The 18,361-nt window shown below is 35.2% G+C and overlaps 1 protein-coding gene across 3 annotated transcripts in view; it reads right to left on the reverse strand.

The window, feature by feature from the left end:
* LOC106876669 (serine/threonine-protein phosphatase 2A 56 kDa regulatory subunit alpha isoform) overlaps positions 1 to 18,361 on the reverse strand; it is a 346,085-nt gene that overhangs the window by 177,735 nt on the left and 149,989 nt on the right. For all 3 annotated transcript variants that reach the window (XM_052966626.1, XM_052966625.1, XM_052966627.1), the window contains exon 3: positions 3,774 to 3,875. In XM_052966626.1, coding sequence (XP_052822586.1) covers positions 3,774 to 3,875 — 102 coding nt within the window. The remainder of the gene's footprint in view (positions 1 to 3,773; positions 3,876 to 18,361) is intronic.

Genomic DNA, 18,361 nt, shown 5'->3' on the forward strand with positions numbered 1-18,361 from the left:
ACACACACACACACACATACATATATACACATATGTATATATACATATATATATATATACACATATATATATAAACACAAATATATACACACACACAAATATATATATGCACACACACACACACACACACACACAAAATATTTGACATTATATTTTGACATCGATAGGCATTTTTATGGACCACGTCCAATATCTGCAGTTTTTCACTATTTGCGGGTGCTCTAGGAACATAACCCACACGAATATTAGGGGACTACTGTACTGCAATGTAGCAAAACATTTTTACATTGGTACCACTGTTCAGCATGCTGGTTTCTTCCTCACGTATGACATGTATTTACAGCTAGGTAGACTGAATGATTTTACAAAACTCAAATTTTAAATTTTAACAAGTCTAAAGTAAAGTTTGATTGGAATATAAACATATTCTTCAATCCTGTTAGGTACCACAGTTCACTATATACATATAATTTTCCCTTTGAAGAAATTTAAATTGCTAGAATTTTTTGTATTGCAATGATCTCTGGAGATATCACCAGCAAATCAAATGACAACAAACATTTATGTTCATTTGATGAAAGCACATTCCTCTGTTTACTCCAGTCAGCTTGGCTAACAACAGACCTAAGTATGACATCAGAGTTGTGGTGTTAGCAATAGGATGGTAAATAGGATGGCATTTAATACCCAGTCATAAATCAAGTAGTTGCAAATTTTCAGAAACCAATCAGCTTATGTATTGAGAAACAAATATATCTAAAATTTAGATAACATTAAACTGTATTCATTCCAATTCAATGGGGTTTAATTAAACATTGTAGATTAGTGTGCTAAAACCTACCATGTTGCTGCATAGGAGTGTTAGTTCAATTTCATTATAAGGGAAATATAGATAATGTATATAAAATGGAGGAGGGGAGCCCAGAAGAAACAGTATGAATAAACATTTAGATGGCAGAGTTAGTCATACAATATATACTATCACAGTAATAACTTGTTTCAAAAATTTGGAAATATAAATGTATAAATTTATAATGTGAAGCCGGATTGTTTTGAAATTAGTTTGCTGATTTCAATTTAAAACTGGAGCTATGCTTTATTCGTAAGTATTATCAATCATTTTTTTTTCAGTTGTATTGGGTTCCTTCTATGATTATATGAAGAACTAATTTTTTAAAAATTATTCTTTACACATGTTAATCTAAAAATAATAACTATACAAGTTATGCTGAAATCAAACAGCATAAAATATGGCATGTTTATGATAAAATTCCTAATTTAAAACCAGAAAAAAAAGGGGAAAAAAGGAGGCTAGTTTTTTACTGATATCAAGAAGTTTATTTTACATGTGTGGAGGGAGGGAGGGAGAGAGAGAGAATGAGAGAGAGAGAGAAAGAGAGAGAGAGAGAAAGAGAGAGAGAGAGAAAGAGAGAGAGAGAGAGAAAGAGAGAGTGTGTGTGTCATGCATGTGTATTGATAAAGGTGTTTCTAAACTGCTAACACAATTCATCCATTCATATCTAATACACAAAGCTAACGCATAAAACATGGAGCTGAAATATAGATGTTCATGTTTGGCAAAGTACCACATAGCAGCAATCAGAGAAGAAAAATCAATAACTAGGTTATATTATTCCCACTTTTACTAAGTAAATTCAGTGCATTCAAACGAGTGCACTTGGAACGTGAATGAGAAACTTCCAGTTTTAGATTTCATATGTGAATGAAACGGGAGGATGGGGGGTGGAAGGGGAGATAATAAATAAATAATACATAATAGGCCATCAAGAAATTGGTTGGTTGCTCATTTATACATAAACTATTTTGAGTAAAAGAAATAGCTTGGAATAAGGTTACTCTATCTATCAAGATAGTGATTACTACAAATAATATAAGAGCTAAAGATATATTACCAAGAAAGTTAATGTTTGGCTAAAGATGAGAAGAAGAAGAAAAAAACGCCACCCCCTCCACCACTGACAATCTTATATTTATATCATAATAAATTCCAAGCAACTCCAGTTGGTTGTAAGTAATACACAACTTTTTTTTTTTTTTTTTGTCAGAAGTCAACAAACAAATCATTAAAGATTTCTACATTACCAATATAAAGCCTCAAATTTAGCACAGAGGAGTAATGGAAGCTTTGACATCCTTTCAAACTGAAGCAATGCTAACTTATTATCCCATCCCTACCTTCTCACTTAATAATGACTTTATATACATAGACATGAAATATAATGTTGAAGGTATAAACAGAATCACAATGTTTATATCACTAACAAAGTCAATGATTATAGACATAAATGGAGAGGAATGATTCCAAATAGGATTCTAGATTCAGTTTACTAAAACTACCTTTGTATAGTAATTATTATTATAAAAGCAGTAAACTGGCAGAATTGTTAGCATGCCAGACAAAATGCTTAGCAGCATTTCTTCTGGCTTTATGTTCCAAGTTCAAAATTCTGTGAGATTTACTTTGCCTTTCATCCTTTCAGGATCAATAAAGGTATATGCCAGCCAAGCAAGTTGATTACATTGATTTGCTCCTCCTCCAAAATTTCAAGCCTTGTGCCTAAGTTTAAAGAATTATTATTAAAGAAGCAAGCTCAGAGAATCGCTAGCTTTCCAGACAAAATGTTTAGCTGCACTATTAATAGAGCAGGAATTGATGAAACAGTATGCCATGGTTTGGTCCTTTGCTTTTGCCATCATCACTTCAATGTCCACTTTTCTATGCTTGCATTGGTTAGATGGAGTTCACAGAGGCATATTGTCTGTGACTGGATGCCCTTCCTGTCCTCAATTCTCAAATATTTACAAAGTAATATTTCTCCATAATCAGACATGTTCTCACAGGACACTGGAAATGAATGACACTGTTTGTGTGAATGACATTCATTTACAATTATCGCAATGTCAAGACAAGAACACACACACACACATCTACAACAGGCTTCTTTCAGTTTCTTTGTACCAATTTTACTCACAAGGCTTCGGTTGGTCTGGAGCTATAGTAGAAGACACTTGCCCAAGATGTCATGCAGTAGACTGAAAATGAAAACGTGGTTGGGAAGCAAACTTCTTAACCACACAGCTATGTCTATGTATTTTGAGTTCAAATCTTGATAGGATTTACTTTACCTTATATCTTTCTAAGGCTTATAAAATGAAATGCAAGTCATATAATAGAATTAATTTAATTGATTGTACTCCTCTTTCAATATGTTAACTCCCCACTTAGTTAAATTATTGAATCCAAATCTTGCCAAAGTCAACTTTGCCTTTCATTCCTCCTGGGTCAATAAAATAAAGTAGCAATTAAGGACTGGAGTTGATTAAATCAACTAACGTCCCTTCCTCTAAAATTGCTAGCCTTGTGCCTAAATTGAAAACATTATTGTAAATTAATTTATAACCAGTATAGCTGTGTGGTTACAAAGCTTACTTCCCAACCATGTTGTTTCAGGTTCAGCCCCATTGCATGGAACCTTGAGTAAGTGTCTCCTATTATAGTCCCAAAATTAGCACTTTTATGAAGGAAGATTTGCTTGTCAAGTAAATGAGATTTTTGTAAACAATTATTGCTAAGTATCCTTGCTTGGTTAGCAGCTTTATGGTCATAGATATTAAAAATGTACTGAATAAATTGGGAGGACAGTTACTATTTAACACACCGCAAAAAAAAAAATGTAGATAGTTCGGTATGAAAATATTTCAGGTGTTCTGGTATAAAAAAAAATTGAATGATGGGAAATACAAATGGTTACCTGTAAATGGGGCCATGATGCTTCTAGTGTGGGATCATCTTCTTCTGGGTCAAAATCAGGATTATCATTAGGTGGTAGTGTTCGAAATATATTACAAGCAATCTGAAAAGAATAAGATTAATGTTAGAAATTGATATTTAAGTATTTCAATGGTATGATGAGAAGTTGGTGGACTAATTACACTGAATGAATAAAAACAATTCTGTAAACTTTACCATTTATAAAATTGTACCGTTGAATGAAAAGAATAGTCAAGATAGTTTAAATGATACGCAATTTAATTAGTAAAAAATATTCACCTTCAATTAACCATTGACAACACAATCTTTGTTCCAAAAAAATAAATAAAATGAAGGAACATGCTAAAAAGTATCTATATTTATGAAATGCAAAGATTTCAAGTGCAATTTTCTTATTTGACTTTAAATTTTAACAGAGTGGAATAAATCCATTCAAGTAATCCTTTGTGTAAAAAAAAAAATGCTATTTTAAAATTATTTACTAAATAAATAGTGAAAGAAACTTCTAAGTAACAACAAAGGATACATCCAACCTTAATTTCATTCATTTTATGTCTGTTTTCCCATGCTTGCATGGGTTGGATATGTGATTTGAGGAATTGGTTTACAGTTGGATACCCATTCTCACACTAACCTTTACATGTTTTTCAGGTAAGGGACAACTTTATTCCATACAGTGTTTAACCCTTTCGTTACTGTATTTATTTTGAGATGCTCTGTATTTCTTTCAATTACTTTAAATATAACTAAGAATTTAGTAAAATAACTTAGTTATCATTCAGCTAGTGTTAGGAACATAAATTGTGACTAAGGTTTGGTGGAAGATTTTGATTCAAAACTTATGAAAACAAGACATTTGTACTACAGAGCCAGAGCCGGTTTCAGCCGGGTTGGTAACGAAAGGGTTAAGGCATGAAGTGCACAAATGATTTGTTGACAGGAGAAACTGACAGCAATAATATCCACCACATTTACTAGTGTGGCAGGTGATAATGTTGCAATACAAGTGATTGCAGATGTGTATACAGCAACACACACATTTGTGTTCTTTCAATTTCAGTCAACCAAATTCACTAACATTGGCCTGGGCTATAGAAGACACGTGCCCAAGGCGCTGTGTATCCAAAAACCACATGGTTAGGAGGTGAACTTCTCAACCACATAGCCAAACTGTCAGTAGTTCTCTAAAGGATAAAAATAACTAATGTGATGTACTCTGCTAGAAGGTTGAGAAGATAGAGATGAGAGGAGAAAATAAAGTGGATACAGAGATACAGCCAGTTAAGGGAACGAAACCAATAACATGAATAGATTGTGTGTGGAAAGTTCTGACAGTGTAGAACACAACTGTATATTTGTACAGATATGCTAGACAGTCAGGCAAGAGAGAATTATCTACAAAGAGTAGATATCAGTTGTGATGGTGTGAATGGACAAAGATGATTTTTAAGCAATTTTTAGAAACAACGAAGAAAAAAAATTTGCAAAATTTTCCTTAAAATGATAGAATTTTTAAAAATAAAAAAAAATCTCAATTACATTAAGTTTTCTTAAGCCAATAATTCAACAACATTGCAATGTAATTAAATTTCAGAATAAGATAAAAGTTATGGATGGCAAAATCAGCAGAACACTTAACAAAATGTCTAGTGCAAATTCCTTATATTCTGTATGTAATCCCGCCAGGGTTAACATATTGGCGAAATGTTAATCAACTTTCCTCTTCAAATATATGGCCTTGTGCCAATATATGATAATATTACAATTGAAAACATGTTGAAAAGGCAGACAATTTACTTATACCTGTTTAGGTTTTGAATTCAGATCCAGAAAGCATTTATTTTGCCACCCATCTTTCCAACATCAGTAAAAGAAGTTATGCATTGATCTGATTTAGTCAACTCTACCTCTTTTTCAATAATTTCTGGCTCTTTAAATATGGAACAAAATTGCATTTGCATTTGTTATTTATTATTTATATCATTCTGCTAATCACAGCATTTGTTCAAATATTTAGCTATATTTTTAAAGGGAAATAATCTCACTCAACATTCTTTTATCTATTGTAATCAGACAAGCATACAGGGTGGCCCAAAAGTAGGCTTACAGTCATCGCATAGGCACTTTAAATTTCTTTTAAAACATTTTATTACATTTAAATTTCTAACTTACAATTAACTAACTTAGCATAGAATAATGGTTTCATATTTTCTTATAATTAAAATCCACTGTTAATATATGAATGCGAAAGATATAGTTGAATAACTGTAAACCTACTTTTAGGCCACCCTGTATATATGGACATGACAGAAGTAAATAGACACACTATAAAACATCGTAAGGTATATATTTTTGTTATTAATTGGCATTTTTATGGTTCAGTTTCTATATATGACTGTTTAATCATGCCATGTACAAAAGAGGCTGTATTGTCAGTCATCTGAAGGTGGACTTTGCCAGTTTAAAATATCGCAGTAAACCTTGTGATCCCGCTTTCTACAGTTAATAGAATGATTGTGCAATTCACCAGAGAAAGGAAGGAGTCTACATCACCATGTCCAGGTAGACCAGGGCCCTCTGACAGGATCCTTCGCTTTGTGGAATAACCTCATTGCAAGGCCTCTGACATAGCAGAACAAGTTGATGTCAGTCTCATAACAGCTGTCAGGTATCTCTACAAACTTGGCTACTATAGCAGAGCAGCAAGAAGGAAGCCACTTCTTCGACAAGTCAATATCAAGCGGAGAAGAAACTGGGCCAATGAGATGGTGGAGAGGCTACTAGCATTTTGGGACACTGTCATATTCTCCTGATGAGTCCAGATTTGCTGTATTTTCTGACAGTGATTGAGTGTGGGTCTGGAGACTTTGTGGTTAAGAATTTGATGTGAAATATTGCAGCCAACAATGAAACAAGGTGGCTAATCTGTGATGGTCTGGGGAGCAATTTTGATTAATGGTTCATCAGAGATGGTGGAGTGTGAGGGAAACATAAACTCAAATATGTGTCCATATTGCAGAAGGGATTCCTCCCAATCTTCTCCATTGGTGAAATGATTAAAGAAGACTTTATTTATGGAAGATGGGGCTCTTTGTCACATGGCTAAAAAGACCCAAGTTTGGTTGGAAGAGAATGACATTAAGAAGCTTCCATGGCCAAGCTAGTCACCAGATATGAATCCTATTGAACACATCTGGGACATAATGGACAGGACACTTCGTAAAAAGAACAAGAAAGCATTCTCAAAGCCAGATCATTTAAGATTACTGCATGAAACTTGGCAAGAAATTTCTCAAGAGACTATTCATCATCCGATCAGCAGTATGCCTAATAGGGCCCTTGCATTGAAAAATGCAAAGGGCATGTCTAGTAAACATTAGATATTCACATTATAATAATCAATAAATAATTTGAATGTATAATTTCAGATTTAAATAAGTTTTAATGATCATAATGGTGTTTATTTACTTCTGTCAGGTCTGTGTATGTATGTGTGTGTTAACGTTAGCGTCTTATGAAGCTAAATTTATAAGTTCTAAAATTACAGAATTCGTTGCTGGGCAGTTTAGTTTAATGGTAAAACACTTGATGCGTAATCACAGAGATATGAGTTTGAGTCTCATGGCTGGCCAGTAACGTATTTTTCTGCAATAAATGGATAACTTATCCTGATCACGCTATTTTATAGCATTATCACGCGTTTGAGAAATAAATTTATTTCTGTATCATATGTATATATATATATATATAAGCCAGTATGCTTTGCCGGATGTGCAATGTCAGAGTGTTCGATAGAGAGTAAGCATCTTGAAACAAATGTTAGGCATAAGAGGAATCAGATGTGGTGTGCAAAAGAGGTGACTGTGCTGGTATTGTCATGTGGTACTTATAGATGAGGACAGCTGTGTAAAGAGGTGCCGATCTCTAACTGTGGCAGGAACCTGTAGCAGAGGTAGATCCAAGAAGATGAGGAACGAGGTGGTGAAGCATGATCTTCGAACTTTGAGCCTGACAGAAGCGACAACTAGGAACCGAGACCTTTGGTGATATGCTGTGCTTGAGAGGACCCATCAAGCCAAGTGCGCCCATGCTGGTGGCATGTAAAGAACATCATTTGAACGTTGGGTCTCACGGAGGCAAATTGGCTGAGTTCCGTTCAAGTGTTAGGCCTCACGGAAGCAATAACCAAGACCTTTGGCATTATGTTGTGCTTAAGAAGACCCATCAAGTCGAGCAAAATCAGTCATGACAGATACCAGTGTCATGCAATTTTGGCATCTGTGCCAGTGGCACGTAAACGCACCCTGGTGTCACACAAATTGCACCCATGCTAGTGGCACATAAAAGCACCCATTACACTCTTGGAGTGGTTAGCATTAGGAAGGGCATCCAGCCATAGAAAACCATGCCAAATCAGACAGGAGTCTGGTGCAGCCTTCCAAGTAATGAAATCATAGTTACACTCCACTGAGCAGCAGAGGGACTAGTTACTTCAGAAATAAGACTGCTTCAGTAAGAGACCAGTCTTTTGCCAATGATGATGGGGAAAGATATCCAAATACGGTTTGAAGGATCAATAACTGATCACATATTCAGTAACACAACACAGGAAGAGAAGTCATTCTCTCTCTCACTCAAAAACACAGACTGAGTTGCAATGAAAGAAGCAGTGATAGGTCTTTCTAGACAATTTCTTCAGGACAGGAAATGAGTGACAACCAACTGCTACCCTGTTGAACTTTTGAATTCATTCAATCCCTCTAGAAATCCTTTACATGTTTTTTTTGAAGTTTCAAAACCTGAGCAGTTGTTCGTTGGGGCAATTTATCCAATAATGGGACAAGACTCAAGGTCTTCAATTTCCATCAAAATTGTGTTGAAGCTTTGACAATAAATAGCTCTTTAACTAGAAAAGCACTAAGTGACACAAATTAAACTACTAAAATGGAAAGAATCCAATTTCCATTATGATTATCATATTTTATAACTATAAATAAAGCACAAGGTCAGGTTTTCAATAAAAGTAGGAATATATTTACAGCAGCCAGTGTTCAGCAATGGACAATTATATGCTACTTTTTCTAAAACTCAAAAATTATTGGATATTGGAGTTGTAAAAATTATGAGCATGGCATTTTCATGGGTCTCATTAATATAATTGCTGAAATTCTTGAGAAGAACCCACTAACTGATTTTGGTACCTAGTTGAAGTAATTTTTTCTTTTTTCTTTAAGGCTTAATCAGAGGTGGAAGGGCAGTATTCATGAATGAGTAGGGGTGGGGGCTCCAACACTGGTAGAAGGGAATAACCCTTCAGACTGGAAAGATGGCATGCTTGCAACAAAATGGACTGTTAAATTTACATAAAGGCTATGTGGTGGTGTTAAACTAAGCAAAGGATTGAATTTATTTACTCCAAACAGAATCAATGTCTCCAATAGATTTCCACACTCAAGGTGTTAAGCAGTGGGATCATACACAAAACCACTTAATGGTAAAGCACATAGCCTTGTGATTACCAACACTTTTCCAATGCCTTGTAGAAAGAAATGGTCATCACAAATTGTTTTTCACTGTTTCGTAAACCTGTAACTTCATACTTATGGAAGCAACAATCATCATGAAATTAACTTGTGACTATGTTGGTTGCAACAAGTATCCATAGAAAATTACTGAATAGGTAATTGATTGAATGTCACTTGTTTGTGGTAACAAAAGAAAGACTTAAAACCAGTCAACCAAAGTGATCTGCCTTATATATAAACACAGATTTTTATGTGTTGTAATATATATAGAAGCAATAGAAAAGGAAAAATTAAAATATCCTATATTTCAGTGCTTATCAAGCATTTTTATTATGATATGCTAGGCGAAATATTTTTAGAACTTAACAAATCCACAATACAAAATATTCCTTTGTATTATAGGCACAAGGCCTGAAATTTTGGGGGAGGGAACTAACTGATTACATCTACCCCAGTGGTTGACTGGTACTTATTTTATCAACCTTGAAAGGATGAAAGGCAAAGTCAATGTTGGTGGTATTTGAACTTAGAATGTAGACAGACAAAATGCCGCTAAGCATTTTGTTTGGCATGCTGCTACAACACAAAATATTGGAAACATAAAACCTGAGATTTTTAGAGAGAAGGAGAGGAAGGCAAGTTGTGTCACTGAAATCTTTCCTACTAGTTTTTGTAAAATTATTCATTAGTGACATTAAAAGTGAATGCTGATGGCTACAAGAAATTGAAGTGGTGTTGCAAACTTAAGAATTTACTTTTGCTTAACAACTCTTTTGCTCAACTAATTTGTAGATCTTATATACATTGTGAAATCAGTACAATATAAAAAGCAGAGCTATACTTGAAATGTAACTTCTAGCATTTTTCTGAAGTAGGCTTTGTTGTTTCTTTGTATGTGTATAATTTGTTGATTAATTCAAAAACATTATGAAAAGATACTGGTTTTCTTTGAAGTTAATTCTATTAACTATGTAGCCAATGAAATTCTTTGGATCCAACAATAGGCCTAGTGCCTTAGATAGGCAGGCATAAGGTGTTTGATGTGTCTGTGAAGCAAACTTTAACATTTAATCCGGATTCTAGCCATAGGCAGTTCAACTGATGCTAAATTCTCAATCATGGAATTGAAAGATTGTGAAGTAAAAATTGAATCCATACAGAAATGATGTTAGACTTGAGAATCAGTAATTTTTTCAAGGTTCTACTAAGCCAGTATTTGGGTGGTCTAAGACTGTGTCATCATTTTTACACAAAAAATTTATAATTCTAAACAAAACAAACAGAAACAGTAGTAAATAATGATAAAAATCCATTTAACTTGTATCCAATAAACCAATATTTTTCAAAACACACACATACATCAAAATATTCTTCATTATTAACATAGTAATTGCTCAACTTGAAGATTCCAAAATGTTTATATTTGAAAGGCATATCATTTCTGGAAATCAATCATTTCTAAGATTCTTGCATGTAGCTTATATCTGAAAGGCATATCATTTCTGGAAATCGATAATTTTATCTCAATAGCACTTCTTTTTTTTTCTTTTTTTTAGAAAATAAATTCCTCACCCTCTCTCAATGCCCATAGATTTAGAAGCAAAAAATACAATATAAGGTGAAAGGAGAGGTGTATGAGAAGTTGAATTTTTTGCCCAGACTAATATCTGATGTGTTAAGTTAGAGTGTATTGCATTCTGCATTTCAAGGTTACAAACCAATAAATTCATATGCACAACTACTCAAGGTATTGGAGAGAAAGGCATAAGCAAAGATTAACTTAAAAAGTGGTGACGGGGATGGGTAAACAGGTAAACAAATCACAAAATACATTTCAAAAGTTCTACAAATACACCAGAAAAACATACAAATTGTGACTATAACAGAAATATAAGGTTATTTTATTTATTTATCTACTTTTATCCTTTACTGTTATCAAGAGAGGCCATGATATTAGTGTTCAAGATGTTACACAACTGACTGGCATCTCTCTTGTTGAATAGGAGGCCAGTCAGTCAGAGTTTCTCCTCTGAAAGGACTAATTCAGCACTGGAAACAATAAAACACTTATTGGTTACACTTTCACCAGTTAAATTGATTGAATCAATTGAATAAGTTGTGGAAAATGTTCACTGTGTTTGTAAAGTCAAAATATTTATTTACAAGCAGATAATAGGCAGCAGGAAATAAAAAGTATATGTATATTGGTAAACTGGTAGAGATTATTCTGTGAAAGCAAAGACAAAAAGCTAACCACTAACTAGACAAGACAGAAAAAGAAAAAAGCGATAGCTTACACATGACTGCTGGCAACAAGTGAGAAAGCATTAGAGAATAACAGCCATTTTACTTCTATTTAACTAGTCAAAAACAAAGCTCAGTTTACTTAGTCTCTTACTGGCTAAAATAACACTAGTGACAATAATGTAACTAAACATCTGCATAAGATCCACTTCAAATGTTTCATGCTCACTATGCCTGTCCATTATTTGAAGCCCATAACATTTGTTCATCTGTGTTACATATATGCAGAGAGTAAATTAACCGGCAAAAAACTGAGCATTTTCATTTGACAGTTCTTTTATATTTAGCCTTGGCCAAATTTGTTAATTATTATACATGAACTAATTGATATTTATCTACACATTCTTAATAAGTAATTTTAGTTGTCACCAGTCCCAGTGTGTGATTTGGCTTCAATTCCCAGTTGGAACTACTTCACTTTCATCAATCACTGTCTCTTTTGTAAAACATTAGTGTCAAATATTCCATTTCTCACCTCAGCAGCATCATGCTTATTTAAAAAGCATCGATAAGTAATTCTGAAATGTTAAGTTTAAAAAAACAAAAGGAAGAACCAACCCCCTCATCTTTGTAAAATTTATTACCTCTGTCTTAGTGAAGGCGGAGGTATTGTTTTCAGTCGTGTTTGTTTGTTTGTCCATGGACAAGATATCTCAAGAATCGCTAGATGGATCTGGATGAAACTTTCAGGGATGTTTGCCTTGTGACTGGCACAGTCTCATTAGATTTTGAGATCAATCCAGTACCAGACAAGGATCTGGATTACTTTTCTAACATTACACATCCAGCTGAGCATACTGGCTTCGTTTCTTGTGAGCTTACGCATGTCCTCGGCAGTCATGGCCCAAGTTTCACTGCCATGTAGCATGGCGGTTCATACACAAGCATCATAAAGTCTGCCTTTTACTCTGAGTGAGAGGCTCTTTATCACCAGCTCTCTGAACTTTGCCCAGGCTATTCTTATTCTAGCAGCTACACTTTCAGCCCCCCCCCCCAACTTGGTCACTTAGATAGTGGAAGCTATCAACTACTACTAGTTTTCTCCATGGAATGTGGCAAAGGTTGTTTTCTGTGCATTTTCAGTGTTTATTGCTCTTGAGCATCTGCCACATACAAAAACTAACTTCCTAGTTAGCCTTCCTTTGATATTGCTGCACTTCTTATGCGTCCATAGCTTACACTGGGTACAACTCATGGAGTTTCTACCTACGCCTTTTCTACAGATCGAGCAGGGCCATTTACCTGAAGGGGTTTGTGTTTTGTCTAACCATTCATCTATCCCTAGTTCCCTCATTGACCACCAGATAAAGGTGCGGGGGACCCTGTCAAAGACTTTCTCCATATCAACGAAAGCCAGGTACACAGGTTTTGTATTAGTATTTCATCTCCTCTCCCTTCACCTCTCAGTGTGTATGTGTGCGTGCGTGCGTGCGTGTGTGTGGATTATTTTTCCGTTTGATAGTGGTTGGGTTCATTTTTAGTATTCTTGTTTGTGACAGCAATCCCATTTATTTCAGATATTCTCATTTTAAAAATCATCTCCGGATAATCATTGAGGGGGTGTTGGTGTTGCCTTGGTGGAGGTTTGCGCTCTCTGAGTGCTCTTGTTGGTTATTAAATTATGCTATTTTTAATAATCACGATAAAGCATATGTAAATTTCATGAAAATCTATAAACACTTAAGTGTGAATAATTTCATTTTAAAAATTTGTACACAATTTCAAATTTCACAAAATGAAAAGGAAAACATCAATATTTTATAAAATGACAGCATTTATTTTCTCAATTTCAAAAAAGATAATTTACTCAAAAAACTGTTTATTTTTAACTTCAACCACCTTTCATATCTCACAGAATTCCATTTTACAAAATATCTTTTCAACTGGGAATAGTACTTCCAAAAAAAATTCTTATCCTTTTTGACCAACCTTCTAGTTCATACCTCACTGTAAGTAAGATAACATATTGTACAACATGTATCATCATTTGGCGTCTGTTGTCCTGCTGGCATGGGTTGGACAGTTTGACTAGGGCAGGCAAGCTGGAAGGCTGCACCAGACTCCAGTCTGATTTGGCGTGGTTTCTACAGCTGAATGCTCTTCCAAACACCAACCACTCAAAGAGTGTAATGGGTGCTTTTACATGCAACTAGCATGGGGACCATTTGCATGACACAGGTATCTGCCATGACTGTGATTTTACTTGGCTTGATGGGTCTTCTCAAGCATGACATAATGTCAAAGGTCTTAGTCATTGCCTCTATGAGGCCCAACACTTGAATGGAACTTTTCACATGCTACTGGCATCAGCCACTTTGCCTCCATGAGGCCTAATGCTTGAAAGGTGCTTTTTACATGCCACTAGCACAGGTGCCAGTTACGTGACACTAGCATCAGCCACAATTACGATTTCACTTGGTTTGTTGGGTCTTCTTAAGTACAGCATATCACCAAAGGTCTCAGTCACTAGTCATTGTCTCTGTGAGGCCCAGAGTTTGAAGATCATGCTTCACTACCTCGTCCCACATCTTCCTGGGTCTACCTCTACCACAGGGTCCTCCACAGTTAGAGATCAGCACTTCTTTACACAGCTATCCTCATCCATATGCATCACATGACCATACCAGCATGGCTGCCTCTCTTGCACACCACATGTGATGCCTATTACGCCCAACTTTTTTCTCAAGATGCTTACATTCTGTTGAACATGCACACTGATATTGCACATCCAGCAAAGCATACTGACTTCATTTCTCTCAAGCCTACGTATGTCCCTGGCTGTCATAGCCCATGTTTCACTGCCATGTAGCATAGCTGTTTGCACACAGGCATCATACAATCTGCCTTTCACTCTAAGTGAGAGGACCTTTGTTGCCAGCAGAGGTAGGAGCTCTCTGAACTTTGCCCAGCCTAATCTAATTATCACGGTTATGCTCTCAGAACACCCACCTCCACTATTAACTTGGTCACGTAGATAACAGAAGCTATCTACTACCGCTAGCTCACCCAACTGGTACTTGGAGTATATTTTCTGTACATTTTCAGTGTCCACTGTACCAGTGCATCTTCCACATACAAAAGCTATTTTCCCTGTTAACCTTCCTCTGATATTGCTGCACCTCTTAAGTGTCCATAGCTTATACTGGGTACATCTTATGTAGTTTCTACCAACACCTTTTCTACAGATCAAGCAGGGCCATCAACCTGAAGGGATTTGTGATTTGTCAACCTTCCTACTTACTAAGACTGGTTTTTGCTAGATTGACTCTAAGGCCCTTCGATTCTAGACCTTGCTTCCATACCTGAAACTACTCTAGTTCTGACAGTGATTCAGCTATAAGAACAAGGTCATCAACATAGAAGAGCTCTCAGGGGCAGCCTGTCTTAAATTCCTCTGTTATTGCCTGGAAGACTATGATGAACAAGAGGGGTCTGAGGACCAATCCTTGGTGAACCCTTACTTGTACCATGAGTTCTTTGCTGTACTTGTTGCCAACCCTCATCTTACCAGTAGCGTCATTATACAGAAATTCATTTGATACTAATAAATTTGAAATAGATGAAAAACATTCTAAAAGGTGCTGATTTTAAATTGATCCTCATTTTGTCACAGATTCAAATGAATAATATTGCTTTCAGGAGAGAATATCTCCATTTAGGTACTTTATTTCAGATGCTTCATCTACAGTGCATTTAGTTTTTAACACAACAAATTCTCTCATTTACATGCATGGATGTATGTATGCACACAGGGACTGAGAAATAGAGATATGATTAGACTTCTGAAGATAGTGTTGGCATCCACAGCTGGATTATAGCAGCCCAAGACACAAACCTAGGAAGGAAAATCCACTTTTCATACTATGACTTGAAATATGGATTTTCAAATTTGGTGTGTGTTATAAGTTGAAGTAGTAGTGCAATAACTATAGTTCAGAAGTTCAAACACCTTAGAGTTGGGAGTGACAAGAATGAATAAGCAAAGAATTATTAACTCACAGTATAGTGCAAGCACTAAATTCTCTAAGTTTTTTAATTTAATTTTTTTAAACATTGTTTTGATCTGGGAAAGGGGGCTGTGCCCATCACCCTTGTAGGCCCTCTAAGACTGGCGATGTAAATGTTAATGTTCCATTTGGACAAATCAAGGCTACAGGGGAAAACACCTACCAAGAGAGTATTCCAAATGGATAGCATTCTGGGGAGGAAAGACCAGAAACATAGTCAGAATTGGGTGTGGAAGGTGGATACTTAATAAATGATGAGATGAGACAAGAGAGAGTTGGAAGTGTCTGAGTGGAGATGGCATGTGACCAACCAGCTCCAAGAAGCAGAGACCATTGTAGTAGCATCAGAAAAGGTAATTAACAGGTAAATAGGTACCATGGGATAGTGAGGTTCGCCACTATTAGTGATAGAGCAATAAAATTGACAAATGTTCCTTGAGCACAAAGAGCTGAATTTTGATCCATGGGTTTCAGCCAAACTAAAACAATTGATAACACACCTATATCTTCAATTCTATCAGCATTGCAAGCACACAACTACTTGCTTTGGTTTGTGAGACTGAAGTTCAGTTGCATCCTAATTTCTAATAGTTTTATTGCTAGCAGTAGAAAAAGCATTAGATTTAGCTTTGAAAATAATTGTTCCAGTATTATACACATCTCCATAGTTATGAAAATTGTCATTTAAAATAATAATATAAAACTCAATGTGTATGCATACATAAAAATCGATGAACATGTGCACATACTTGTGTAAATAAACTAATGTATGGAATTAGACAAGAGTGTTTAAAATTTAGCAGTAAAAAGATAAACCAATTTATTAACCATAGACTTCAGAATTTTTATCATATAACCTTAAATAATATTAAAACGAACTCCAACTTTATTTCTTTAAGCTACAAAATAAATTTCACATTCTGCCTTTTTTATTGTTTAAAGTCCATAAATCAATATTTGATTACAGACTGGTGTTACATGATTAAGAAAATAATGTCACACATCTTTAATGGATTAGGGCGTACAGTTGTACCACATTCAGGTCTTTATAAATTCTTAATACACTTCAGAAGTTTAATGCTACACTATTGAAACATTATATCAAACATTCCAGATTCAAATTACAAAGACTGCATTATGCAGTGTACTCTTACTTATACTACTACCTGATTCTCTAAATTTGTTGAATTGGGAAAGAATCTTCAGTATTGATAAAGTTCTAATCTAGGTACTGTAGGTGCTACTCACAACAAAAAAAATTTACAACATGTATGCTTGTTTACGATTTCGTTAATATAGTACTAGGAACATAAGAATTGTCAAAATTTGTTTCCTATTAACAATTTTTCAGAACTTATGAGGAGTGAATTGCCCTTAGTACCTTTGATAACAAAGGTGATTCTTCATTTCTTTTTAAAGATAGTGGAGCAACAGAAATATGATGTAATTTGATTTTGAGATCAAACTGTGCGAGGGTTGATATCACCACTCATTTCTCCAGAGTCAAGAGAGATACTAAGTTCAAGTGACTCCAGTAGTTTCTTCTCAATATAAAATTCCCAAATCCTAGAGATTTTTTTTTATGCAATGTAGTTAGCCCAATATGAAGATTATATAACTATTGCATGAATTTGGATGAAATTTGCTGATACAATATAATAACCACTGGTGTACATTGTGAATGTAGTTTTTACCTGTTGTTGGAGTTTTACTTTTCGTGTCATTTCACCTGCCAAAGTAGTTTGAATGCAGTTAAGCTGATTATACGTAGGTGTTTTCACATACACTTGCAAAATGCCAATTCCTAGACATTGATTACTTGTCTCTTTGTAACTTGGAAGCTGCACAACACCCATTAGTAAAATGATTCCAGTTTACACTTTCTTCTCCTCCAGCCATTATTATAAAGTGGTGAGTGTTATGGAGTAAACTGGTAAGCTTTCAACTGGTTGAAACACTATTACTGCTTCAATCCCAAGTAAAACCATTTCACATGATTTACACAGCCAATATCCACGAGAAAAGCATGAACATCTTAATTCTCATCACTCCCCTTGCAAATAAAAGCGAAAGGCATATCACACCTGCCAACTCATGCAAGGACAGAAAAAAAACAAGCATAGAAATTCTGAGAATATTAGTGCATATTATTTGGAATTCTATAATTTTAAAGAATGAGTACTTGGCTTTCCCTAGCTCATATACCATAGCGATGAACCTGTCTTTGTTCAGCTGTTTTTGAGTTCCAGAACTACAACTGCCTCTGGACTTATACATGTTCTTCATGAACACGATGATTCCATATCATGGTGAAAAGCTTTATTTTTCTTTCAAGCTTCTTGATTTGTCAATTTCATTTCAAAATATTTTAATTGCATTAGTACTGCATGACTATTGATTGAAGGTTTTTGTTCAGTAAATTCATTGATACAGACTCAGTGGATTTGGTAGATGGAAACTGAAAGAAGCCCATCGTATATGTGTGTGTGTATACGTGTGTGTGTGTATACGTGTGTGTGTGTGTGTGTGTGTGTGTGTGTCCAACATCGCTTGACAACTGGTGCTGGTGTGCTTATGTCCCCTGTAACTTAGCAGTTCGGCAAAAGAAACCAATAGAACAAGTCCTGGGGTCAATTCGCTCGACAAAAGGCGGTGCTCCAGCATGGCCACAGTCAAATGACTGAAACAAGTAAAAGAGTACAAGTGTAAATGTGTGTGTGTGTGTGTGTGCG

This window comes from Octopus bimaculoides, chromosome 3 (assembly GCF_001194135.2).
Source record: "Octopus bimaculoides isolate UCB-OBI-ISO-001 chromosome 3, ASM119413v2, whole genome shotgun sequence".
NCBI lineage: Eukaryota > Metazoa > Mollusca > Cephalopoda > Octopoda > Octopodidae > Octopus > Octopus bimaculoides.